The sequence below is a fragment of the Antechinus flavipes genome, chromosome 3 (genome assembly GCF_016432865.1).
Source record: "Antechinus flavipes isolate AdamAnt ecotype Samford, QLD, Australia chromosome 3, AdamAnt_v2, whole genome shotgun sequence".
NCBI classification, from domain to species: Eukaryota; Metazoa; Chordata; class Mammalia; order Dasyuromorphia; family Dasyuridae; genus Antechinus; species Antechinus flavipes.
The window spans coordinates 613828919-613854866 of record NC_067400.1 but is presented as its reverse complement, the minus strand read 5'-3'; the positions used below and the strand labels follow the sequence as shown (position 1 = coordinate 613854866).

General features: G+C 59.7%; 2 protein-coding genes across 4 annotated transcripts in view; both read left to right on the top strand.

Moving 5' to 3' along the window:
• Window positions 1-160: 160 nt before the first annotated feature.
• C3H19orf47 (chromosome 3 C19orf47 homolog) lies at window positions 161-9189 on the top strand. 2 transcript variants are annotated; one of them, XM_051989202.1, is made up of 10 exons: window positions 161-254; window positions 1435-1495; window positions 4708-4795; window positions 4960-5074; window positions 5738-5819; window positions 6273-6410; window positions 6735-6887; window positions 7278-7348; window positions 7430-7772; window positions 8743-9189. In XM_051989202.1, exons 2-10 carry the CDS (start codon window positions 1477-1479, stop codon window positions 8838-8840), a joined length of 1107 nt encoding a protein of 368 aa, XP_051845162.1. In that variant the 5' UTR covers window positions 161-254; window positions 1435-1476; the 3' UTR covers window positions 8841-9189. The 2 variants fall into 2 exon arrangements, with proteins under 2 accessions (XP_051845162.1, XP_051845164.1); XM_051989204.1 differs by lacking the exon at window positions 161-254 and having other exon boundaries at window positions 7430-8835.
• Window positions 9190-10289: 1100 nt separating this feature from the next.
• Window positions 10290-25948, top strand: part of AKT2 (AKT serine/threonine kinase 2) — a 29464-nt gene continuing 13805 nt past the window's right edge. Inside the window, exons 1-4 of one of the 2 annotated variants that reach the window (XM_051989200.1) lie at window positions 10290-10437; window positions 23303-23428; window positions 24170-24298; window positions 24686-24797. In XM_051989200.1, coding sequence (XP_051845160.1) covers window positions 23383-23428; window positions 24170-24298; window positions 24686-24797 — 287 coding nt within the window. In that variant the 5' untranslated portion in view covers window positions 10290-10437; window positions 23303-23382. Of the gene's footprint in view, window positions 10438-23299; window positions 23429-24169; window positions 24299-24685; window positions 24798-25948 lie in introns of both variants that reach the window. The other variant, XM_051989201.1, reaches the window with a different exon arrangement.

Below are 25948 nucleotides of genomic sequence, written 5' to 3'. Positions count from 1 at the left end.
GCGGGGCGGGGTGCAGAGCCTGTCGATTGGTCGGCCCCTAGGCGTCGGGTCACGTGTCCTGAGGGCGTGGTGGGGGCTGAGGGAGGCAGCCGGCTCTATGGTCGCGGCCGCGGCTAGAGCGGCTTCCACACCCTTGCCGGGGAGGGCTTTTTCCGGCGCGCGCGTAGTGGCGTTTCCGGTCCAGGCAGGACTGAGGCGGGTAGGGGGGGTCCGTTGGCTCCGGGCGGAGGGCGGGAGCCCGAGACCCGTGACAGGTGAGGGGGGGAGCGGGCCTCAGCCCGACGAAGTCGGGAAGGCGGGCGGGCGGGCGCCGGAAGTCGCCGCGTGGCTCCCGGGATCGTGCCCCGGCCCCTCTGGGCCTCAGTTTCCTACCTCTGTGCAGTGGCAGGAGGCGGATCCCCTAGCCCGGGGAGTACTTGCTGAGCCTCTCAATGTTCCGGGGCCTGAGATTAGGACCAAAGTGGGGCGGTTTCTGTCCTCGAGCAGCTTCCAGTCTAGCGGGAGGCGGGGTCGGGGTCGGAGGAGGGGGGGGCGTCATCTCCCGCCCCTCCCCCCAGTCTCTTGGGATCCCTCTTCCCTCCTCTTGCGGATCCGGCCCGGGGGACTCCCACCCCAACTTCTTAGTCCTGGTTTAAACGTAGAAAACAGATGCTCGGGATTGCGGAGGGGAGCCTCGTAGATACGGGAGCCAGGCCGGCCGCTGCGCCCTCCTCCCGGAGGGTCCCGGGCCGCTGGGAAAGTGGGCCGACAGCAGATGAGGGGCGAGCTCTTGACAGTTCTCATCTGTGTGCCTCGTACTTGCATCTGTCCATATTACAGTAGCTGGCAGTCATGCAGCTCTTTAAAATTTGCAAAAAGCATGAGGTAATTCCTCCACCCTGAGAGGTGGGTCCTCATTTTACAGAGGAGGAAACTGAGGCAGCAGAAAGGAGGCGCCTTGCCCGGGAGCACAGAGCTAGTGGGTGTCGGGGCCTAACGGCCTCCCTGCCTTATTTCACTTGGTAAATGTAAGGCTCTTTGTGGTTAGATACAGTGTTACTTTGTATTTCCCCAGTCCCTGGCAAGTTTTGCTCACGGTAGAGGCTTAGTAAGTGTTAAATTTGTTGGAAAAGGAGTAGAAGGTAGAGAGAGGAAGGAAGGTGGGATGGCTTAGTGGGGTGGAGGAGGGGCTGACAGGATTAGAAGGGGATTGTTGGGTGGTCTTCAGGGGTCTTTGAGAGAAACTTCCCCTAAGAGCAGCTGGCCTTTCCCGAGGGTGCCGGAGAACTAGAGTGGGAGGGGAGGGCTCTGGGGTGGGGTAGGGGATTGGCAGGCTGGCGCTGACTTCCTGACAGCTGCTCACCAGCTATTCCTGGCCTCTGAAGCTTGGCCCAGGAATGTGGCCCTGCTGAGGCCCCAGCCAGCCTACTCACTGAGCCTCGTTTCCCCTCCTAGGCTACTTTGGGGAGCACCGGCTCGCTTGTGATCGGGGAGAAGATGGTGTCAGTGACTATGGGTGAGTCTGTAGGGTCCGCCCTGGACCCTTGCCACTTGATGAGGGGCGGTGGGGGTTGGGATAGCTGTCAGAGTCAGCTGCTGCCCGGTGGAATGCCGGCTGAGGACGCCAGCCCAAAGCCAGGAGGAATGTGCCTAGGGCCTTTGTCCCTGCCTTTGTCTCAACTGCAGCTTCGGTGAGAATGTTCCATTCTGTGCCCTTTGAGATTCAGAGGACTAAGGGGTACCCGGGCTCAAACACTGTGCCTCTTCCTGGGTAGATCGGGAAAGTTCCAGTGTTGTGGAGTGCTTGTCTCTCAGCCTGGCTGTTCTTCTCCTGAAAGTGCTCCCAAAGGAGTCTGGCCAGTTCCTGCTTTCTTAGGACTAGCAAGTTAGAAGAGATTGGAGCTACCTTTCTGGCTTTCTCACTCCAGGCTTCATGTTGTCCTGGAGCTCCTGGGGCTGCACGATGATGGGGGGAGTGACTGTATCTCAGTGTGAGAAAGCACCCCCCTCCTCCGGGGGTTCCGAAGCTGGAGTGGGCTCCTAGGATCTCTGGCCCCTGAAGCCTTCAGGAGGAGCTCCAGGGACACTGGTCTGAGGCTTTGGTTAGAGGCGCTTCCTGCTAAATCATTGCCATTCCAGCCCAGAGCTTCTCCGCCTTCAAGGAGTGCTTATTAAGTGTTGTGTGCCAGGCACCATGCTGAGGGCAAAAACAGCGTTCCTGCCCTCAAGGAGCTCACGTTCAAATGGGGGAAAGAGAACTTGTAAATAATGATGTTAAGTACAGGATCCATACAGAGGTGATGGAAAGTGATAATCCAGAGAAGGGCCTGCAAAAGAGGCTGGGAGGGGGTATGGGTGTGTGCGTTATTAAACATGTATGAAGCACTGTATTCAAGGCATCAGGGTAGGCAGTAAGATTACAGTGACCAAATAAAGTGCTCTTGGCCCCCAAATACTCCTAGAATATTAAATATGAAGTAAATACAAGGTACTTTGGGGAGGGGAAGGAAGATTAGCAAAGGCTTGGTGCTTGAGCCAAGGTTTGGAGGAAGTGAAGGGTCTTGGGAAGAGGTGGTGAGCAGGACAGATTCCAGGCCTGGGAGATAGAGGCTTATACAGCAAACAAGGAGGCGGGGAGCGGTGGTGGTGGTGAGATTAAGCTGGAAAGGCCATTTACAGACCAGTTGGTGAAAGCATTGGAAAAGTCAGAGGAAGTTCGATTTGGTTCTAGAGGCTACAGGGAGACACCGGTGTTTTGTTGATGGGGGAGTGATGTGGTCCCACCCAGGCTTTAAGAAAATCCCTGGCAATTGTGTGAACACTTTGGAGAGGGGGAAAGACACTTAGGAAGCTCCATGTAGGTTATTGGAGAGCAGGTATGTGGATACATCTGTTTGCCCCCATCATTGAACAGAACGAAGGGATGCAGGGTCATGTTTAACAGGCTTCCTGGTGCTTCTGCTACTGAGATAAGCTCTTATTCAAAGGCTTATGCCCAGAAGCAAAGAGATACCATTGGCTGAAAGGAGTTTACTGGGATCCATCTCCTCTTGAGGTTGCTTCCACTAGTGGGTCTCCATTATCATTCTTCTTAAACAAAGCAGTCAAATTTCCTTAGCTTTACTCCTTTAACCTGTTTGACAGTCTAATGGGATATATTAACATCTGTAACAGATTAATTAACAAAGGAAAAGCAACTTATTATTGGAGTTGGGGAAGGGAATAAGCATTTATAGGTCAACTACTATGTGCCAGGCACTAGGCTAAGTGCTTAAATTTTTTTTTTTTACAAATATCAATTCATTTGATCTCTGTTAGGTGGGAGATAAAATAGGTATTCCTATTTTACAGATGAGGAAATTGAGGCAGACAAAGATTCAGTGACTTGCCCAGGTTCACACAGCTAGATAATTTGAACTTAGGTCTTCTTGACTTGAGGCCCACTGTGCTACCAGCTGCCTCCATGCTATTAATTCTGGCTAACTAAAAAATTAACTGTTAATGATTGTGTCATACATGTAGGTATGTGCTCCAATAATCATATAGAGATTTCTGGATGCTTTTCAGAATCTTATTTTATTCTGAACTTAAATAAAATGAGCATTTATACACATACATGTGTATATCTGTATATATCACAGAGCAGACAAAGAGGATTGTACATGAAACTGTGAATCTATTATGTACAGCTTGCTTTTCTTTTAAAATATGTAATAAATTCAACATATAACTTTGAAAGCTGTCCTGCTTGTCTGTGATTCTTTCTTGGCTCTTTTCCTTCTGTTCTCTTTTGTACATTAAAAAAAGAATCCTTCCATGATTTTTTCTTTCTTTTTCCTGCTACACTATTCCTAACTTCACTCCCTTCTTTCTACCCACTCCCTCAAAATTGGAAAAAAAAACCCCAAACTCTTAGAACAGTCATGCAGAGATGGTAACAGGCCCCCACGTTAATCTTCAGGATGGAGCTGGTTGCAGTTCTTAAATCTTTCATGTTGATTTTGTTGTTATTGCTACGTATCCTGGTTCTGTTCTCTTTGCTTTGCATCAGCACATATGAATCTTCATTAGTTTCTCATCATTTTTTAAGATGAAATAATATCCCTTTGATTTCTACACCATCATTTGTTTAGCTCTTCCCTGGTGGATTCGCTATACCCATTTCTTCCCCAGATCCCCCTCAGAGGGCCAGCAGGATAGTGAAGGACCTCAAGAGGATGACTGGGAAGTCTGGCTAAAGGAGTGGGGGAGGAATATGACAGTCTCCTGAGGACACAAAAGAGCATCAGAGGAAGAATTAGCTTTGTTTTGCTGGGCTCATGGGGCAATGGACAAGTTCCAAAGGGGCAAGTTCAAGATTAAAGTAAAGAAAAACCTAGTAATGCCTAGATCTGCCCTTAAGTGAAGATGGTTGTGTCTGTAGGGAGTTGGCTCTGCTCCCCAGAGGGCTTCTCTGATTAAAGAGCGTCTTGTAGAGTTCCACATTGGAAGAGATGGGGTCTGAGATACTGGCCAACTTGGATATTCTGTGACGCTATCAGGGACAAAGGGAAGGCTTTAGGAAGGAATCCTTGAGCTGTGGGCATTTAGCTGGGCTCAGCTAGGATAGAGACGCTTCCATGTATAAAAATTGGGGTTTTGTTGTGAAGAAGGAGGCTGGTGGGCTCAGGAGCCGGGCGCCCAAGACGGTGTGATGGGTTCTCTGACTTCCTGCTGGTGTTTCCACAGCTACATCAGAATGGATCCAGTTCTTCAAGGAAGCCGGGATCCCGCCAGGACCTGCCGTCAACTATGCGGTGATGTTTGTCGATAACAGGTGAGGAGCAGTGGGCTCCAGAGCAGGAGCCCCCAGCTGGGGGGAGGGTGGCTTGTTGCCCAGCCCGCGCTACTCTGTGCACTCATTGCCCAGCCCACGCTACTCTGTGCACTCACTGCCCAGCCCGCGCTACTCTGTGCACTCACTGCCCAGTGCCCCCACAGGATCCAGAAGAACATGCTGCTAGATCTGAACAAGGAGATCATGAATGAGCTCGGCGTGACTGTGGTGGGTGACATCATCGCCATCCTCAAGCACGCCAAGGTGGTGTACCGCCAGGTGGGTTTGCCGGCCCCCGCCTGAGGCTCAGCGTGTCGTGGGGGCACAAGGATGCTTGGCTCCACTGCCTCCTCTCCCCTGAGGAAACAGAGGGAGGAATTGGTATTTGCTTTTTTGGACCCATTATATTGGAAAGCACTGTTAGACTTTTTGCTAAGGAGCCGGGCAGATCCCATGAAGCACTACCGAGACCCAGCCTTTTACCCAGATCTCAGTGACCAACATCAAGTGAAATGCATTAGGAGCAAAGCCTTTGTCCCCTCCCCCTTTCTTTCCCTGCCCCAGAACTGTCTGGGATAGAGATATTCAAGATGACGTCATCATCGACGTTAGGAAGCACCTGACAGGTGCCCTTCATTTGGGCTTCTCAGGGTCCCATAAGATCCGATGTCTGTGTTTCCTGCGGCGAGCAGGCTCCAGGGGGCTTCATAGAGGGTCACACGAGCTCAGGAAGCAGCTGAGGCCACGTGAGGCCGAAGCCTTTCTGAGGGTCGGGGGTGGGGGGGGGGAGAAGGAATGGGGGCGTTCTGGGCCCCACACAGCCAGACCATCGCAATTCTGTCATTGTCAATGGTCACCACCCTTTGATCATTTAGAGAGAGCCGGTGTCCGACCCAGAGCCTCTTGTCTTAGAGCTGTTCTCACCCATCCTGTCTCTTCCAGGATGTGTGCAAGGCGGCCGCTGAGTCATTGGCTTCGAGCCCCAGCCACCTGCAGGCGGAGCTCAGGCGCAGCGCCACTAGTGGTGAGTGTGTCCCTCAGAGCTCCCTGCTCCGCCCTTCCCCGGCACTCAGGGCGGATCTCAGGTGGTGCCCACTGGCACACTGCTCCAGGAGCAGATACTAGGGGGTACCAAGTTCTGCCAGCCTTGGTCTCTTCACTTGTAACAGGACAGTGATAATCCCTCCACCACACAGTCCAGGGGTGTTGGGAGGGTCAGGATGTAACACACAGAAAGCCTCTCCATCTCGGGGAGGATGATGGAAGGGCCAGCCCTGTTTCACTGTTCTCAGGGGCCAGGTCTTGACTCCCATTTCTCCTTCAAGGCCATGTCTTCAGAACTTTGAGGGGGTCGAGTCTGGGTCACTTCCGCTGACCGATTAGAGTGCAGTAGTGGTCCATCTTTCACCCCACTCCCCAGGTTTGGATGGTCCTAGTCCTGCTCTTGAATCTCATCTCCCCTTTGTCACTTCTCTAGCTGCCTCTCGGATGATTGCTAACAGCCTGAGTCGGGACTCTCCACCCAGCACCCCTGCCAGGCGTCCTGATGCCAGTGCCTCCAAGATCTCTGTCACTGTCTCCAACAAGATGGCCGCCAAGCACGCCAAAGCTGTTGGTAAGGGGAGCGCGGTGGTGGGGTACCTGTGAGGGGAGGGAGGGCAGAGTGTGACCTGAGTGCCTTGGGAGCAGAAGGGCTTCTGTCTCTTTTGGAACCCTCTCATTGATTGCATCTTTCTGGGATGGTTAAGAAATTTCTTAAAAAAAAAAAAAATTGTAAGCCTTTGGGTCCTATGAATGAAATGAGATAAAACATGAGAAGGGGATGGTTTCTGATTGTTTACCCTGTTTGGAGTGAGAGAGCCTTTCCTTCCCCCATTCTAGAAAGTTTCGGGGGGTCCTTTTCCCAGCTGCCCATGACCTCACATTTGGCCTCTCTTAGCTCTAGGCCAGCTTGAAGAGGAGAATGTGGCTGTGCCAGTGAAGCGGAGACGCCGAGTGACCGCTGAGATGGAAGGGAAATACATCATCACCATGCCCAAGGGAACCACACCTCGGACACGGAAGATCCTGGAGCAGCAGCAGGCGGCCAAAGGTGAGGGCAGGGGCCCCGTGAGTCTCCGGAGTGAGCCTTCGTGAAAGGCCTGGAAGGGGCAGCTGGGTGGTCGGGAGCTCTGCCCCCCCGGGGGGGCCTCTTAGCCACAACCTGGGTTTTAAGTGTGTTGAGGTTGTGAGGATCATGTTCAGTTTGTGTTCTCACTGACATGTCTCCCCAACTTGGTTTAGCCATCTCTAGCATCTCCTAAATCCCGTCTCTTCCCTTTGTTTCCACGTGCCTGCATCCCATCCCTGCCCTTTGAGCCCTCCTGAAGCGTTTCTCAGGGCAGACACTCCTTGGTGCCTCTCACAGTGCCCAGCATAGGGTTGTGCCCAGTGGGAGCATTCAGCATGAGTGGTTTGACTGACTGACTGACTTCCCCCTCAGGTGTCCAGAGGACGTCTGTGTTTGATCGGCTCGGAGCCGAGACTAAGGCTGACACGACAACTGGAAACAAGGTGAGATGGAGGGAAGGGAAATCCTCCCCTTGACAGTCTGGCTTCTCTTTTTCCTAACTGACGATTTTCATTTGGCTGTAGCCCACAGGAGTCTTCAGCCGATTAGGTGATGCCCTGGAGACAGATGAGGAGCGGGCAGGAGACAGTGACGATGACAGCTCCGTTCTCCAGTATGCTGGGGTTCTGAAGAGGATGGGCAAGTCCTTTTCCAAGGAGAGCACCCCACTGGGGGGGACCGTCAAGGCCAAAGCCACCAGCTCAGAGCCCAAGCCAATCCCTGCTACCCTTCGGCGCTTAGGGGGCAGCCAGGGCCCCTCTGTTGAGAGAAAGCCAGAGCCGTTGCCCAAAGTCAGCATCATCCAGAGACTTGGCAAAGCCACTCTTCCACCCGAAGCTCAGGACAGCCAGGTCACCAGCACAAAGAGTAAGTCCCCAGCTGAGTTCAAGGTTACCATAAAGAGGACCTTGGCAGGCCCGAGGGTGAGCAGCTCAAGCGAGGGCCATAGTGCACAGATGGACAACACGGGCACTATTAGCGTGTTTAAAAGACTGGGGCGGAAGACTGACTAACCTTGCTGGTAGGGCTCGGAGAGCCATGCTGGAGCCTCTCTGTACTGTGTCTGCCTTAACTCACACCCCGGCCTGGTCCACCTGGCCCGGCCCCTGCCTCGGCCCACGCTGCCCTTCCTGCGGGGCTCCCGGTTGTGTGTGTCTGCCTTAGACACTCCTTTTAGCTCCCCTTGTCCAAATTGTACCAAGTCCTCTCATGAGAACTTGAAATCTGGCCAGTGAAGTGTGGTGAAGGTGGGCAACATCAAAGAAAGGTCGTGGGTCCATCCAGGAATCTAGCAGCACCCAGAGCTGCTTCTGCCACGGGGCATGTGTGTGGGGTGGTGGGAGGCAAGGAGTAGAATTGAGAGCCCATGGGGGGGGGGGGGGACCAGTGGAGAAAGGTCCTGAGAAGTAGAGGGCTTTCTCTGCAGGATGCTTGGCTGCCCCCTTCTCTGATCACCCCTCCAGACATTCTTTCCCTTTGCTGCTGCCCTCAAGGTTTCTCCCTTCTAGGGAAGGGGACATTCCTCCCCACTGGTTTTTACCTGGCCCCCAGCTGTTTCCCCTTGCTTCCAACACAGCACCCAAAGGGACCCTGGTCTGAGACCAGCTCTAGGGTCCCTGACAGGATCCTCAACTCAGGCTCTCCCACCCTTGCCCAGTTTCCCTGCCCCCCCCCCCCCCACTCCCCCCAAGCCAGTCAGAAGGGCCCAGGGGGAGGGCCTGTCATTCAAAGCTCAGTCCCTTCCTTCCCCTCTGCTGCTTGCTCTAGGTTATTGTCTTTAGTAGCTTTTCTCCTTCACACTTTTCCTTTCTCTTCTGTTTTCTGCCCTGGTGGGAAGGCCAGACTGCCCGCTGTCCTCTGCCCGAAGCGCGTCTATCCTCGCCCTCCCCGCGCCCTCCCCGCCGGCCGTGGCGCCGAGCTGTTAGGAACTCTTAGGAGGCCACGGTGCTGCCCGGGAGGGCTCTCCACCTTGGTGCCCGCTGGCCAGAGGAGCTTCACCCGGGCCTATCTGCCTGCCGAGAGATGCCATAAGAGGCCACACAGGGGAAAGGAGACGCGGTTTCCTATGTCTTTGCTCACGTGGGCAAGGAGAGGTGTTCTTCCCTCCATTTTTAGACCGAAAGTGAAATGCCTGGGATGAGGAGGGGGGGAAGGGGAGCATGTCACCATCCCCTGTCTGCTGGATTCTTGCTACACTTGTTTGAGGGATGGAGGGGGAGCTCTCGATGTGACCCCGGGATAATAAAGCTGGGGTCGCCTCTGACTTAGAAGCCCTTGAAACCAAGCACCAATGTCCCTTTCTGCTTTCTTTGCCCTCTACCCTCATTGGTTACTCTTTGGATGGGGTCCTTTCTGGGCAGCTGGGGTTTGGGGTGGAGCCTGGTTCGGGGAGGTCCAGGCCCTTCAGTCTCCTCTCTCCTGAACCATTCCGGAGTAGGCAGGGTGCATTCTGAGACGCGAATGGTGGCCTGGCCTTCCGTCTCTCTCTTCGGCCTGCTGGTCTAGTGGACCAGCGGAGGATGAGGGATAGAGGGGACCTTTTGGGTGGGCGGGGGAGGTGCCCACCCTCCTTAGGAGAGGCCAATCCCCTCCACTTACAAATGGGGAAACCGAGGTCCAGACCACGCAAAAAATAACTGGCAGAGATGACACTGCCCAGGACGCACTGGAGCCAGTGCCCACCCACCCTGGGACGGGATGACCTGGGGTGCAGGGGTGGACGCCGGCCGGTCGGCATCGTGCTGTGAGAGCTGTGCCCGAGAGGCCGCAGGAGTGAGCCCCGCGCAGCGAGGGCGAAAGGAAACCCCGTGACCGTCCTTGTCATCCAAAGGGCTCAGGGTGTCAGCGACCCCGACGGCTGTCTGCGGCTCACCGTGAGAGACCCGGCGGCGGGGCCGCGTGCGCCAGGGCTACCCTCGCGCGTAGGAGTCGTGGCTCTCGGGCTGGGCGGAGGTCCAGAAGCCCCGGGGCGCCAGAAGCGAACTGCGCCTGCGCATCGTGACACCTCCCCCTCCTTTTTCCGGCCAGCGCGCTTGCGCAGTTCCTTCCAGAGCCCACTGGTTAGTCGTAAACTCCCACCGGTTTCGTTTCTTGTCGCCCCCGCTTTCTGGTATTGCGCCGGCGCAGACACCCTGAGGACCTCCCAGAATCCTTCAGCCGGGAGTCTGCGCGCTTCCAGCTTTTGGAACTGCCCCGCCTCCTCCTTCCTCACCCCGCTCCGAATGCTTCGTTCGTCATCTCCACGTCAGTTCCTGTTTGTGGCAGCAGGGGGCGGTTCTTCCGGCCAGGGGGCGGGCGGCGGGCGGGGGAGGCGAGCCGCGGGCCGGGGAGGGAGGGCCGGGAGGGAGGGAGGGGAGGACTACTGCGGTAGGGGGGCGCGCGCTCCGTAGCTGCTGCGCGAGTAGTTGGGGCCTGACGCCAGGACGATCCCCGGTCGCCGGGGCACCGCGGAGCCGCCGTAGGAGGCCGCCGTCGGACGGCGATGGGCGGGAGCCGGCGCCCGCCGGGGACCCACAGCGGCAGCCGGTGACAGGTGAGGGGGGGGTCGGGAGAGGGGGCGGTGGCGCCAGGGCCCCTCCCCTCCGGAACTGTGGGTGGGGGCAGGGGAGCTCCCGAGGGCTGAAGGGGCGCGAGCCAGGCCGGGGTCAATAACCGGGGTTGGGGCGGGGGCTGGCCGCCCCTGACCTTGGCTCGCCCCCCCCCTTGACGGCCGCAGGTCCTCCCTCCCCTCAGGGCTCTGGAGTGGGGGGCTCGCGCCCCCGAGCTGGTTTGCTGCGGCCATTCCTCCCCCCCAGGCTCTGGGGGCGGCCTTCTCCCAGCCGCCCCCGCCGAAGTGTGTGCGTTTCGGGTTTGTGTTCTTCCACTGGCAGCCCCTCGTGGGGACGGCCCGGAGTGGGGGTTGGGGGGCTGCCCAGGGTGTGCGGGCGCTGCCCGGGGTGCCCCCACCTTCGCCGGAGCCACTGCCTGCCGGCTGAGAGAAGCTGGGTTTCCTTTGCTGTGGACTCCTCCTCAACCCTCCCCTCCCCCAAGCCTTGGCAGCGCCCGAGCCAGGGGACAGGGACCCCCCTCGTGCCCAGCCTGGAGGAAGGTCCCCTGCATGCATCCTGCACCGCTCGGGGCGTCCCGCCCCCGGGGGAGGGAAGGGGGAGAGCGGGGCCAACAGCTGCTTCCGCTCAGGGGTCTCCTGGAAAGAATCCAGAAGACTTGAGTTCAAATCTTGATCCTCTGTTACCAACGACCTTGGTGACCTTGGACAAAAAATAGCCATAGCAACTGACTGCACATATCATCTTGACAACAATGATGACAGTTGCTCGTGCGATGTGGTTAAGATTTGTGAAGGGGCCTTCGGTGAACCATCCCGTGGGATATAGACGCAGACCCTGAGGCTGACCCTCCTCCCCGCCTCCTTGCCAGCCCCGGGCCTGGCAGCCCCCACCCCCACCCTAATTCAGGTCTTTCTGAATCCCTACCTAGTGTTTGAGCCGTTAGACCTCAGTTTCCTCATCTGTAAAATGAGCAGGTGGAATGAGGTGACCTCTGGGAACTTTTTCATCCCTAACCCCCCCCCCCCCCCGAACCCTTAAGTATTAGCTTTTATTTAGAGGCTTTGTCACTGACTCCCTCGTGAACCCCAAGGCACGGCCGTTACCCCAGGCCTCTGGCTGACCCACAGGCAGGGCTATGTGGCTGATAATTGGAGCTGATTCTTGGCCATCAATCAGGGCTGCTGCCTCTTTCTGGATAATGTTGCCCTGTTTGTGTGCAGCTGCTCAGGTCTGTGGCGCAGAGGCCCAGCAAGAGGCTCTCTCAGGGCCAGGGGGCGGTGACCAGCCCTTGGGTTGTCCATCTTCCCTGGTTGTCCAGCAAGAGCTGCTTTGGATTTGTCCCGGTGGGCCATGAGTACTGTTGGGGGTCTAAGGCAGGTCACTCTTGGGAGCCATCCGACTTCATTTCTCTGTCTCCTGAGAGGATTCCTCCTTTCTCACGGGCCCCAGGCTGGGCTCCGAAGCCCTTCTGACGGCTTTTTCTTTTTTGACTTCCAAACACTTCTCCATCACCAGCTGCTCAGCAGGTGTGTGTGTGTGTGTGTGTGTGTGTGTGTGTAGGAGAATGATCCTTATCCACCGGGAGTTTCTAGTCCACTTGGGGAGACGTTTACCCCCCTCATTCAGCATGTTTCTTGAATATCTACTTGCCTTAGGGTTCTGTGGGGGTCCTCTCAGAAGTAGTCAAATAAAAGAAGTAAGACCTTGAATCAGTACCCTATAGAGTTTGCTAAGTGCATAGAGCAAGTTTCATGGGAGCGAGAGAAAGGAACAGCCAACGTTTATATAGAACGTGAGTTTTCAAAGTGGTCCCTGCCAATTGTCTCCTTTGATCCTCACAACATCGTTAAAGAAGCTGCTACTACAGAGCTCATCATCCAGGACTGACGGGTCAACAAACCCAGGGTGCCAGAGAAAGGCCTTGGCTTGCCCACGGTGCCCCTGGGCTGAGGTATGCAGGTGGGCAAGGTCTCGCTTGGTACCGTGCTCGTCATTCTTCAGCTCGGGGCCATCTGGGCACTGGCCGGAGTCGTTCAGGGGAGTGGAGGAGATGCCATTCTCCTCGCGCTTCCGGTGCTCCGCCTTCGTGGGCAGGAGAAAGTTCGGCGCTCGCTCTCTTGTGCTTGCAAATATTGGAGTGGTCTCTTGTGGAAGAGGGATTGCTTTATCCTCCTGGGCCTCAGAGGCCCTTGGAGACTGCTGAGAGCTCTTTACTGTGCAGTGCTTTCCCCAGGGTGGGGGTGAGTTCCACGGAGCCCCTCATGGGAGCTCTTGGGGAAGGTTTGGGGGTTTGTGCTGGGGCTGATGGTCCTTCTGCTACTTCTGGTTCTTCTATTCTGTGAGTCTTTTTGCAAGAACCCAAGAGCCATTTGAAGCTGAGCAGTGGGACAGAATATGTGAACAGCCTGAGTGAAGTTGAGGTGAGAAGGAATCGAATAAGGATCTACTGGCTGAGGTCAGGGGGAGGGTGGCGGATCATCTTCTGGCTGATTGGGAAGGCCACCCAGGATGCTGAATCCCTCTGGAACTTCTGATCTAGGTCCTGCTCACCCCCTGATGGTGCCCCAGCTTGTTTCTTCTGTGAAGGAGCTCTGGGTCTCTGCCCAGGCTGCTCCATCCCTGCCTCTGCCCAGGCCAGGGACCCTTCAGGCTCCATCCCTGCCTCTGCCCAGGCCAGGGACCCTTCAGGCTCCATCCCTGCCTCTGCCCAGGCCCTGTCTAGCTCTCCCTGTTTCACTCCTTTTCATTTCTCCCTCCCTCCCTCGTTCAAAGCCTGCCATGTTGGAAGGGCCTCAGTGAGCCAGCCTCCAACCCACCTGCCTCATTGTCCAGCCTCTGCTTGCAGACCACCCAGAAGGTGACCCTTAATTGTTAGGAAGCTCTCTGGGACCAAGGCTGACTTTGCCTTGTCTGAGCTGACCCCTTTTGCCCCTGGCTCTGCAGGCCCCTTGGCCGCTTCTTTGCCCTTCCCCTTTGGTCTCCATCTCTCCTGGCGCTCCCTTTGTTGTTTTGGACCCGCAGCTCCTGGGTATCTGTCCCCTGCCTCTGTGTCTCCCACCCAGATAGCGGTTTGTTATCTTTACCGGCAGGGCAGTCTGGCCAGGCCCGCGTTCACCCAGGGGGGCGGCCTGTCAGCCAGGCTCGTGGCCTTCCTGTACTCGGTTGGCTTAGTCCTTGTCCCAGAGCCCCTCAGGACAGAAAGGACTCTCCAACCTTCCCCCGAGCCCTCCTTCAGGAAGAGAGTTAGAGAGGAGATTCCCAGAGACAGGAGCTGTCATTGGCGGGGCCTAACCCTGCGCCCTTTTTGGGGGTGTTGAGAAAATGAGATGTGAGCCCAAGAGGGAAATGCCCCGCAGGGCGCCGGCCCTTGTGTTAGCCCTGTGACCTTGGACCATCACTTGGAGTTGAAAGGCCTGGTTCGGGCCTCAGCCCTGTCCCTGTGCAGGGTTATTAGCGTCTTCCCATGGGAATGGGGAGCCCCTCGGGGCCGTCTGTTATCTTTGGGGTCTTCAGCGTGCGATCTGTTCAAGGCCTGCTTTGTGCCAAGTCCCTGCTGGGGGCTAGGGATCCCCGTCCCCACGAAGCTGAGGGTCGCTGGGGGGGAGGCAGCATCCTTAGAATAGTCTGAGGGAAGAGAGGCGGGAGCAGGAGCCCCTGGCGGCCTGGGGAAGCGAAAGGTTTGGAGCCGAGTCCTTGAGGCTGCAGCTCAGCCTCCCATTGGATTCAGAGCTGCTCGGGGCTCTCTCCCTGGGAAGGACCCTGAGCGGCTTCGGCCTGCGCCAGAGAGGCCGGAGCGGGGGTGGGGTTGGCTGTGGCAGCCTCCTCCAGATGAAAGACTGGGGAGGAGGAGGCCCCAGTTGGGGGAAGCAGACCTGGGCACAGGCCGAGCCTTGGGGGAAGAGGAGGAAGGGAACTTGCTGGGGATGGCCTCCATGGTCATCAGCAGAGCAGGGCAGGCCCACCGAGGCAGAGCCTGAGCCCAGCTCCCTGGGGTGGCGAATTAGACAAGCAGCGGCCATTATTAGAGAGGTCACAGGCTGGCTGCAGGTTGTAGGTTCTGCTTCCCCCTCCCCCGCCCTTCAAGGCCTCCATCTGCCCGCCCTTGAAAGCTCCCCCACTGATGGCATTTTGAGGGGAGGGGAGACATCCAGGGTGTTTGTTTCCTGCCTTGTGCCTGTTATTGGCTCTGCTCAGAAGACTAATCTCCCAGGGGTCTGCCTTTGTTTCACAGGGCCAGGTACACAGTAGGTGTGTTTGCTGATCTGGCCCTCCCTGCAATTGCCTGTTGTGTGTCTGTCTGTCTGTGTCTGTCTGTGTGTGGTCCCCAGCCAGCCAATGGGCCCTGAGACCTCCTTGGAGGCCGTCTCCCAGCAGGGATCCTCGCCCCGGCTTCTGCTGCTGCTATTCTTCCCTCCCTCTCCCCAGACACGGAGGAATGAGCAGCCCGTGCAACTTGCTGTGGGGGTCACCAGGAGGCAGGCTTCTTGCAAGGGGCCCTTCCGTGAACCCGGCAGCCTCTTGCCCCGTTCTTAGAACATATCTCGAGTGAATTCTGTTGGCCAGTTGTGTTTTCTTGGGCCCCGACCCCCGCTCCGGCCCGTAACAGCAGAGAAGCTAAATGCCCCGTCCCGTGCACGGGCCCCCTTCGGCTCCCTGGGCTGTGCTTCCACTGGTCGCTCCCTCCTGCCGTCAGGCCCTTTGTGTTGTTTCAGGGCTGGCTGCAGACAGCAGCACACAGAACTTCCCACATCTCTCTGCTTCCTCCTGTCTGTCATCTCTTCCTGCACATTCGGCCATCACAAGGTGTCCAGGGACCCACTTTCTTTCCAATGTTTGCTCCCCAAAAAAGGAGAGGGGGGGAATCCTTTGGTAAATGGGGAAATTTCATTTCTGCCCTTCTTGTCCTGAGAGTGAATGCCCCAAACACTTCTGGACCTTCTGCCCCCCCAAGTCACGGCTCGAGGTCTGAAAGCTCTGGCCATCAAGCAGGGACATGGATGTGTGCTTGGTGATGGGGGCGAGGGGGATACAGAGGCTGGTTTTCTGGGTCAGAGGCCAGAGTGGAAGATGTCACCCGGGTCTGTCTTCTTGTTCTTGCAGCTTGTCAGTGTCCCCCTCCCTCCCAGATCTGGCTCCGTGCTGGGGTCCTGCAGCATCTTGGGTGGCCAGAGCCATTCTCTGGTTATCTGCAGGTTAACTGGCACCTTAGACCCACTGGTAGCTCTGGAGAGGTAGCTTGGCAGGAGGGGAGTGGGGGGGGAATTTCTGGGGGCAGCACCCTTTGCTCCACCCTCCAGACTTTCTGCTTTCCAGCATCCCCTGCCTCTCCCACACTGCCCTGGGCTGGCCAGAATGCCTTCATATAGTCGCCCTCCAAGCTTTGGCTTGCCTTAAATGTCTTCAGGGAGGAGCTGGCAGGGCAGAAGGGCGCTCAGGTCACAAATCTGGGTTCCAGTCACCTGCAGCTCTGCAGAGCCCTTCCTTGTGGCACCTTCTTGGCCATGGTCACGCTTACAAAGTAGTCAGGAAGTGACAAAGGCCCTGACGCCTTTTAGCTGCTTTGATGGTCCCGTTCATAGTCATTGGAAGAGGAACAGCTGACATTTAGGCAGTGCATCCTGCGTGCCAGGTAAGGCTTCGTGCTCATTGGAGCCTCACAGCCGCCAGGCTCTCAAGTCCGGCCCTCTGTGCCAGCCTCAGGGCGGCCGTCGTGACCCAGAGGTCACCGGCACCGGGTTCAGGGTGCGACATGACCTACACGTGCTCTTCCTGAGCTTTTATTTACCCAGCGCTGCACGTGGCAGCGGGGCCTGAGGGTAAGGAGAGGAGCCAGCCCAGGGAGAGGGCGAGTTTAGCTTTTAGGAATCGGTTGGCAAACATGAAGCTCCATAACAATTGTTAGGACAGACACACACAATGGTGAGAGCCCACCCCCCGTACAGGCAAAGGGTACTTGTATATATGTGCCAGACATGGAGAGTAGGGCTGGGGGGGCAGGAAAGGCCCCCTGGGGGCACCCGGACGCAGCTGATAGAAGCAGGGGCGGTTGTGACAAGCAGAGGCAGGGAAGGAAAGCCAAGACACAAAGCGGGAGATGGGGAACGTTGTCTGGAAAGCAGCATAAAGGCCGTTCAGGAAGTAGGGAACGACTGGTCATCTAGAGCCTTGGGGTCGGGGGTGTCCGCAGGGCCCAGAACGCTTGGCTTTGCTAGTTTGGGTTCAGCTCAACAGCTTCATTAAGTGCCTGGCCCTCTGCAAGGTTAGCCTGGAGGCCCTGCCCCGGGGCTCAGTGTGTGCCAGGAAGGCAGGACCATAGCCCTCGGGGGCCGACCCCCCACGTCCGGGGCCGTGCTGGAGACCCCTGGGTACTCGGCCATGCTCAGGGGCCGGGGAGATGGGCTCTCATGGCAGATGGCCAGAGGAGGAGGGGGGACCTGCAGTGAATGCTTTAGGAGGCACCCGTGTCTTTGCAGGGCACCATCATGGGAGGGAGCCAGGGTTAAGTCCCGCCTTCTCCGCCTCGAGGTGGTCACTGTTTCTCCTTTTGGTTCCCACTCATCCAGCCCACCCGCCATTCTCCCATCTCCGGACCTTTGTGACGGATGTCTCCCCGGCCTGGCCCCAAGGGGCCACCTTGGACCCAGAGAGCTGTGCTGATTCTCCTCGGCTGCCTGTGTCTCCCTCTCCTCCCTCCTTGTAAGGAGGGATTCTGTCATTCTTTGTCTTTGGGTCCCCAGCACACAGTGGGTGCTTGCTAAGTGCACGTTAGTGACAGAGTCCCAGCACTCAGCACACAGTGGGTGCTTGCTAAGTGCATGTTAGTGATGAGTCTTAATGCTTACCTGGATGAGGATGGAGAATTCCCTTCATTCCTTAGAATCTTAGTTTCTACATATGTAAAATGGGGCTCTTGGTATGGCTTGTGAAGAAAGAACTGTGTCAAGGCTGAGCCTGGGAGACCTGGACCGGTGTCTGTTGTTAATGCTCTGGTTCTGTCCCTGTTGCTCTTTGAGGGCAGGGCCAGGACTCGGCTCTAAGTAAGAAATCTCGAATGGGGTGAATGCAGTGTCTGTAGTGAGCTGGACCAGAGAGATCTTGGGGGTCTTGCAGACCATTCCCTTCTTTGGTAGACAAAACAGATAGTGAACAGAAGCCCTCTGATCTGTCTCCTGCTCCAGGGACTCTTCAGATTTGACTAGGTAGCACTTGTGAGAAAGCAATGTAGAACAGAAGGATGTGAACAAAAGTGGAGAGATGGGAAAGGTACCCGAAAGGGGCGATCAGAGAAAGGAGGCACCCCCGAGGCCTCTAATTCCGCTCTTTTGTCTCCTGGATGAAGGACCTGAGGGAGGTTAAATGATCTGCCCAGGGCATGTGTTGTCCATGTCGGGCAGGATTCTGATTCAGGTTGTGACTCCCGAGCCTGGTCCTTTCCACCGTACTCCATTGTCTCTCAAAACTCAGGGTCTGCTTAAGGACACAGTTTGGGGTTCTACTCTCCCGAATTAGTGGGAGATTGAGACCAGAAGAAGGGGAAGTTGAGGCTAGGTTGGCAGGACCTTGTGTCCAGATTCTTTGCAAGACTTCTGGGGAATGTGAGGAGAGCTCTTTTTGAACAAGAAGTCTGGTGCTGAGCACACAGGAAAGGCTCAAAGTGGGGACCCCAGCCAGGAGCCAGGAGTGGCGGAAGACTGGCGCTAGGATTATAGCCGAGGGCACCCAAAAAAGCAGCCCCTGAGACGGGGAGGGGGAGTCAGGCCCCTGGGCCTTTGGTCCGAGCTTTTTCATGGACAGATTTGTTGGAGGTGCAGATGGTGGAGGGCCCTTGCCATGTGCCCAGATGCCCCTCCAGCCATAGCCAGGTTGAAAGGATTCCTTGGCAGCGGGTAATAGCCCAGTGCCTGTAAGAAGCTGCCTTCTGCCTGGGAAGGCCTCTGGAAGCCTCAGCGTGGCAAGGGGAAGAGATAGGATGAAGAGTTGGGGTAAATACTGGAGTGCCTTTAGGGGGGTCAGGTTGGTAAGTTGGGGGGTTGCTCTTCATTTCCTCCCAGCCCCATTTTTCCTAATGGTGAGTCATCTTGTACCATGCCATCCCCATCCCCCCAGATGTACCCAGAAGCCATGTTCTCTTTGGTCCCCAGGAGCCTGGGGAGGCTCCCTCCCTGCACCCTGCCCCTAACCGTGGCCCCCAAAGGCTGTGGCCACCGGGGTCCTCGTGGTGAAGCGACTGGGCCGACGGCAGGATGTGGTAAGGTCAAGAACTCCCTGGCGCTGCTGTCAACAAGCCAGTTTCTCACCTCCTTGTGGAGGGAGCCTGCCTTACAGCGGGGGGGCGCCCAGGCTTGTGGGCTGGGGAGTGGGGGGCGCCGGGCCTGCTGAGCCAGCGCTCCTGTGCCCCTCCAGGTCTGGGAGGGCCTGCCCAGGCCCAGCTCCTTCTCCCTGGCACCGGTGCCATGCAGGGGGCCGGAACAGCTGCCTTGTGTCTGAGCCGCTGCTGATGTTGGGGGCAGGGACCACAAGGCTGCTTGGAGTCCCAGGTCTCAGGGTCTTCATGGAAGAAAGGAGAAGCTTGGCCTGGATGCCTTAGCAGCCATTGCCCGGAGAGGCTGGCCGGCTGTGTGGCCTTGGGCAGGCCACTTCCCATTCTTGCCTTCACTTCCCCCCTCGATTAAAAGAGGATGTGGTCCTGAGGCCTTCTGAACCCCCCCCCCCCCAAGCCTGTGATCCCAGGGCCTTCCTTGAAGTGACTCTCGATGAGACTCCCTCACACCTGTGAGCTCCTGGTGGGGAGGGACAAGGAGGGAGCCAGCTCGGGTCTCCCTGGCGCACATCTGGGCAAACCGAGGCCTGAGCTGCGTTAACCTGATACTGAGGGTGGCAGGGCCGGGATCTGAACCCGGAACCCAGCTTCCTTCCTGCGCCCGGCCCGAGCTGCGGACATCGTTGATGTTTTCTGTGACTCTGGCACAGACTTTGGAGTTGTGGGACCGGACGGAGCCCCGGGCGGGCCAGTTAAGGGGCCCCTCAGTTTTCTCATTTGTGCCTGGCCGTCCTTGGCCTAGCCCACCTGGGCAGGGTGCTAAGGGGTCCCCTCCCCTTCCTCCCAAGTCCCTCTGAGACACTAGGCCCTAAGCCAAGTTCCGGGAATCCCAAAAGAGGCCAGAGCCGGTTCCTGTCCTCCAGAGCCTGTCATCTGAGTGAGATCTGTTTGTCCATTTATTTTTGTTCATCGGTTTTATTGTCTAATTGTAATCTAAAGCAAGACCAAGATAACCGGCCGAGCTGAAAGATGGGACTGGCTGTGATGGGGGGGAGGGGGGGGCGGCCGCGCTGTTTCTGATCAGCAAAGTCTGGGCTGGGTTAGTTCAGCCCTTCCTCACCTCTCCACAGAAACATGGCGGTTTGCTGGGGATTTTCGCAGACTTCATCCCAACCCCGGAGTCTAGAAAGGCCCTTAGTCGGTAACACAAGTAAACACTCATTTGGTGACTATGAGTAATTAAAGGATTGAGCAGGCCCGAGCACCAGGGCTCTCGGGTTAGGCCGCTGGCTCTGTGGGCGGCTCGCCTTAGCCTTGTCCCTTAGAGTCCCCTCCCCCATGTGCTTCAGCTGCCTTGGGACCCCTCAGCGAGCAGGTTGGGGGCTGAGGGAGGCTCGTGTTGGCTTCCCAGCCTCCTGGAGGCCTCCCTCTGCGCCGGGTGTTTGTCCAGAGATGGGGCCCCGGGCCCCCCGGGGCTTTCCTGTGCTCCGGATGGAGGGAGGCTCAGGGGGCCCTTCCCTAGGGAGAGGTCAGACGGGAAAGTCTTGGGATCCTCCTGGGCGGGCTCTCTGCTCCAGGGGGTCTTGGGGAGCAGGGCTGCCTCAGTCCTGCCTTATGCTGAGGGTGTGCGCTTATGAGAGGGAAGGCAGTGGTCAGGCTGAGCCCAGGACTCTTCAGCCTCTCGCCCGGTTGGACGGAGCGCTGCCCCATCACCAGAGGCCCCCCATAGGCCGGCCTGGCTGCAGCCCAAACCAGGAGGCTTTCTTATCTGAAGGCCAGAGGCCGGCCTCCATCACGGGGAAGGGCTCGGCAGGGCCAGGAGCCTCAGAGAGCGTGTCACAGCTGAGTCGGCGAGGATCCCCTTTGTTCCGGGCCTGAGGCCGCGAGGCGGCGTGGGCCCCCTTCCCGAGGTCCCCGGCGCGCTCCCTCGCTGGGCTCCCTCGCCTTGGGTCCCGCCCGAGGCCACAGACACGACCCAAACCTGGTTCTGTGCTTGGAGCCAATGCTGTGGGCGTGCAGGGGGCAGGGATGCCCTGGCCCAGGGCCCTCCCCTCCCCCGGGGAAGCTGGTCTGGGCTCCCCCTCCTCGCCAGCGCCCGCACGGAGCCTCCCGGCTGCCCCTCTGCCAGGCGGTTCTGCTTCCCTCTGGCCTTGTTTGCTTTTCCTGTGACTGCTCGGTCCCAGGCCCGAGGCGAGAGCCGCCTTCTCCAGGAGATGGGAGCAGTGTCCGGGGTGGTCACCGGGGCTCGGGGCAGGCGGGGGCAGAAGGGGGAGGGGTCGTTTCCCCCGGACCGAGGCGAAGCGGCGCCGTCAGTGTGAGCCTCCTTGCCGGGGAGGGGAGGGGAGCGGGGGAGGCCGCCCCAGGCCCGGTGCTGCCGGCTGTCCCGTGTGGGGGCTTCCTGGAGCGGTGTGAGACCCGGGGGTCCCGGCCCCAGCTTGGGGTGGGGATGACTGGTGCCCTCTGCCTCCCGCGGGCTCAGCAGGGAGAGCCGGGGCCTAGATGGGCACGGAGGAGGTGACCCCAAGGTTCCGGCTGGCAGCGCGAGGGAGTCCCAGGAGCCCGGGCCTCCCAGAGGAGAGGAGACCTTGGCAAGTGCGCGCCGGGCCGGCGTCGGTCCTCCCGGTCCCAGGCCGTGCCCTTGGGAGGTGGGAGTGTAGCCGGCGCCCTGGGGGAGTCGGCCCCCACGGGGGAGAGATTTCCAGCGAGCTCTGGCCCCTCCCACCTCCGCTGTTGGGGAGGGGGTGCTCCTCCGCTCGGACGCCCCTGCGGCCCGGCCTCCGCCCTCACTTCCCGCCAGCTGTCACCTCCTTGGCCCAGAGGAGCTTTTCCCGATCCATGGCCTGCTGGGGACCCAGAGCCCTTTGGGGGAGGAGCCCCTCCCCAGGCCAGCGGCCGTCGGTGTCGGGCCTCTCGCTGTCCTCCCGGCCTGGGAAGGAAAGCGGCCCTGGAGCCGGAGGGCTCTTTCCCTTGTGCCCCAGGCCCCCTCCCGGGCGGCCCCTCCACAGAGGGAGCTGGGAATGCCTGCGGGCAGGGGAGGTCGGGTTTCAGCATTTCTCGGCTGGGCCGGGGCCAGGAGCAGCCAGTGTCTCATCTCCAAACTGGAAAGAGCAGATTCACCTTCCCAGAGTGCTTTGCCAGGCCGGGTGGCAGAAACTCTCCGGGGTCTGGAGAGCAGACAAGCTGGGGGGCTCTCGGGAGAGCTGCGGGACCCTGCCTGTCAACGGGGGCGGGGGGGCCTGGGTCCCTCGGGAGCTGGGAAAGGACCTCGGCCACGGAGGGAATAAGGAGCCCCTCCCTGAGGGGCTCCTGGCAAAGGCTCCCGTGTCCCCTGGGGGGCTGTGGGCCAGCCTGTCCGGGGCTCCTGCCCTCCCTGGAGGTCCTCGGGGCGGAGAGTGGGATGTGCTGCCCCCCTCGCCCCGGAGAGTGCGGGAGAAACATGATGCCCGGAGGGTTTCCAGCTCTGGGGCCGCTCGCTGCCCCTCACGGCCCTCCCTCGGCTCCCGGCTGGCGGCCCCGCGGCCTGTCCTCAGGCGAACTGGGAAAGTGCCCTTTGCTTGGCCTGGATAACGGGAGGGCTGGGATAACTCCTCTGCTTCCTGCCCCTGAGCTGGGGGGGGGGGTGCCCGAGAGCACGTGTGTGGGGAAGTGCTGGGGGACGTCGGGGGGGCACAGTCGGGAGCACAGCTGCCCCGGCCCCCGGCAGACCCCGTTCTGAGCCTCTCCCCCACTCCAGGAATGAGAGGAGCAGGCCTTGGCGTCAGCGGGCCTGGGCATTTGTCAGCTGCTGTGTGAGGAAGCCGGGCAGGGAGGCTCTATCTTGAGCCGCTGGCGCGGGTCCCTGGGTCCGGCCTCCCAGGGGTCCGGGGTGCAGCGCTCCCAGAGCAGCTCTGGGCAGGGCGGGGAAGGCAGCTGGCCCTGGCTGGCTCCCTCTCCCTCTGCTGCAGCCCCTCGGAGGCCTGCTAGCCGCACGCCCAGGAACTGCTGCAGGCCAGTGATTGGGCAGTTGCCCGGGCGTCCCTCGACGTGGCGGGGGGGTGCCCATGAGCCCCAGGTCGGGGGCCCCACAGCCAGGCCCCCGTGCTCCCCGGAGCCCCTCGATGGGGGCAGCCTCTCAGGGGCCGCCCTCGGGAGCCCGGCCTGCGTCGGGCCGTCGGGTTCACCTGCTTACCTCAGCCTGTCGGCCTGCCTTTAGAGAGGCCGGGGGTCTCCCCTTGTCTGACGGGGGCACCCCAGGGCACGGCCTTGTCCCACCTGCCCCCAGGCTCCCAGGAGACCCCCTTCCAACTCTTCTTCTCGGGGCCCAGTTCTGAGGGGCCGGGACACCTGCGTTTGTGCCCCGCGCTGCAGGGCCGAGAGCCGGCCGTCTGGCAGGGAGTGACATGGGGGTGGGGAGGGGGCAGCCCTGATTCCCCCCTGTCCCGGGGACATGGGAGAAAGGTCTGAATCTTGGATCTAATCCAGATGGGGGGGGGTTATGGGGGCCTGGGTGTGGGGGCGTGGCTGTGTGAGCACTGGGGGGGACGAAAGCGGGGACCCAGGTGGGTGGCGGAAGGCTTCCATGGGAACCTCTGGCCCTCTCTCCCCAGCAGACCCCGCTCCATCCTCGGCTCCCGGGCGCACTCTCCTCTGACCCATCGCTGGCGAGGTGGTGGCCAGGCCAGGAGCCACCATGAATGAGGTGTCCGTCGTCAAAGAAGGCTGGCTCCACAAGAGAGGTGAGGGGGCCGGGCCCCGGGGGGCACAGCTGGCACCCGCTTCCTGTGGGCCCGTGGGGAGCCTGGGCCTGGAGCCGCGGGGCTGGCGAGGTCAGAGCCAGGGGCCCAGCCTGAGGGGGAGCCCCCGGGCCCTCGCTTCTCAGAGCCGCCACAGGGAGAGGGCAGCTGGCGGGGGGCGCTCTCGGGCTTCCCTCCAAGCACCCCAGGTCTCAGCGTTTCAGCTCCCGCCATCCCCCACTCACCCCAAGCCCAGGCCATTGCTTCACAGCAGATTTTTGGGGGTGAAAGGGACTGTTCCCGGGCCCAGAACAAGCCTCCAGCCCGTCCCCACGGGAGCAGTAGCCCCGGGGCCAGGAACGTCGAGAGGAGAGGGGCAGGGCAGCAGGTCCCCAAGTAGGGCGGAGGCTCCTGGGGTGCTGCCCGTCATCCTGCGACCTCTGCCATACTTGGGGCCTGCCCAGCGCCCGCCGCTGCCCCGGGCCCTTCCCTCCCTCCCAGCCCCGAAGCTGCCCTCGGGCTTCTCCCCGTTCTCTGGCGGGCCCTCCTCCCCCTCCCCCGCCCGCCCCCTCCCCCGTCTCTGTTGTTGCTGGCTCTCTGATGAGTCACTCCCCAAGCATCCAGGCCCGGAATGGAACAGAGCTCCAAAGGGAGGCCGAGCTGCCAGGCCCAGCCAGGGCAGAGCCCCTCCCCCCCACGCCGGGGGCTGTTCCCCGGCGGCTCTGACCTCGCCTCTCCTTTCAGGTGAATACATCAAGACCTGGCGACCTCGGTACTTCCTGTTAAAAAGCGACGGGTCCTTCATCGGGTACAAAGAGCGGCCGGAGGTCCCTGACCAGACTCTGCCCCCCTTAAACAACTTTTCTGTAGCAGGTTTGTGGAATGAAGTTTCGAGGGGAGTCGGTGGAAACTCCCCCTTCCTGCGGCGTCCCCAGGACCGCCCCCTCCCCCCACAGGGCCCGCGGCAGAGGCGGCCTGCCCTCAGCTCATGGGCCTGGGCCTGGGGAGTGACCAGGAGGAGTGCGGCCGACACGGGCTGGGGCAGCCCAGGGAGTGGAGGCGGGGGGCCTCACTTACAGGGGATGGGGCTCAGGACTGAGCCTGAGGGAAAGGGGAGCCTTAATATCCAGAAAAGGCAGAAGCAGATGTGCGGCTGTTTCGGGGGGGGCCACGGGAGGGGGGACCCCCGGTCCGGGAGGTGGCGGGCCCCTGGGGGGAAGGCACCCGGCCCCTGCTGACGGCCCCTCCCTCGCCCTCCAGAATGCCAGCTAATGAAAACCGAGCGACCTCGACCCAACACCTTTGTCATCCGATGCTTACAGTGGACGACGGTCATCGAGAGGACCTTTCACGTGGATTCTCCGGATGAGAGGTGGGGCTTCTCCCTCCTCGGCCCCTGGTCCTCTGGGTCCTTGCCCTGTGACTGCGGCCTGAGCGTCCCCAGCAGGCCTGGGAACCCGGGGAGCCGCCTTTCTCCGAAGCTCATGGGATCTCTCGGGGCCCTTTAGCCCACGCGGGCCTGAGCCTCGGGGAGCTGGGAGGGCTCAAAGGCTGGATTTAGCCCCGGGCTTCCCCACTGCACCCCCGCCTGCCTTTCTCTGGGCCACCCTGGCCTTCCCAGGGGCTGGATGCCCTCCTCCCCGGGGGGCTCTTGATTGGTTGCTGTTGAAGTGGGCAGTTGTCTCCCTGTGTGAGAGCAGGAGACGAGGGCCAGCCCCCGCGGGCGGCCTTGCCCAAGGGGCTTCGCCTCCTAGAAAACGGGCCCTTCCCGCTCCAATCCGGTGAGCCGCTTTTCCAGGGCCCAAATGAGGGGCGGCCCTGGAAGCTGCGGTCTGTGGGAGGTCCCTGCCCTGGGGGCTGCCGCCTCCTGAGGGAGTGACTGCCCCTCGGTGCCTCAGCTTACCCATCTGTAAAACTGAGAGGGGGGCGGCTCACCCCAGCCGCCTCTCAGGCCCTTTCCCAGCTCTTAACGCCCAGAAGCCTCTTACAGGGTGAAGGACGGAGTTTAGGACAAATGGAAGAACTTACAGCTCCTGCTCTGCACAAGGGAGGGGTTGGAGGTGGAGACCCCCCCCAAAGTGTCCGTGTGTCTGGCTTGTCCCACCATCACACACGGGGACTTTGGGAGGTTGGAGGCCCACTTACAGGCTTGTGATGCTCTGGGCAGGGACCATGGCCCCCCCACCCCAAGCCATGCCCTGGCACCCCTTCACAGCTAAGATCTTGGGCCAGGAGGATCCCACCAGGCTCCGGGCACCTCTCCCGCCCCATCCACCCCCACCCGTGCGCTCTGGCCTAAGCCGGGCCTGTCACTCCTTGGGAAGCTTCTTCCTCTGTTAGTTAGAGCCCTCGTGGGCTCCCGTCTGTGGGGCCGTTCCGTTTCTGGTTGGTCCCACGCCTGACATTCGGGTTCCACAGAGACCCTCCAGGCCCGCGCTGTGGCCTCTCCGTGGGGCTCCGGGTCTCGGAGCTCCCAGCTTCCCGCAGGGCCCGGCTCCGTCCAGCACCCCGTCCCCCCGCGGG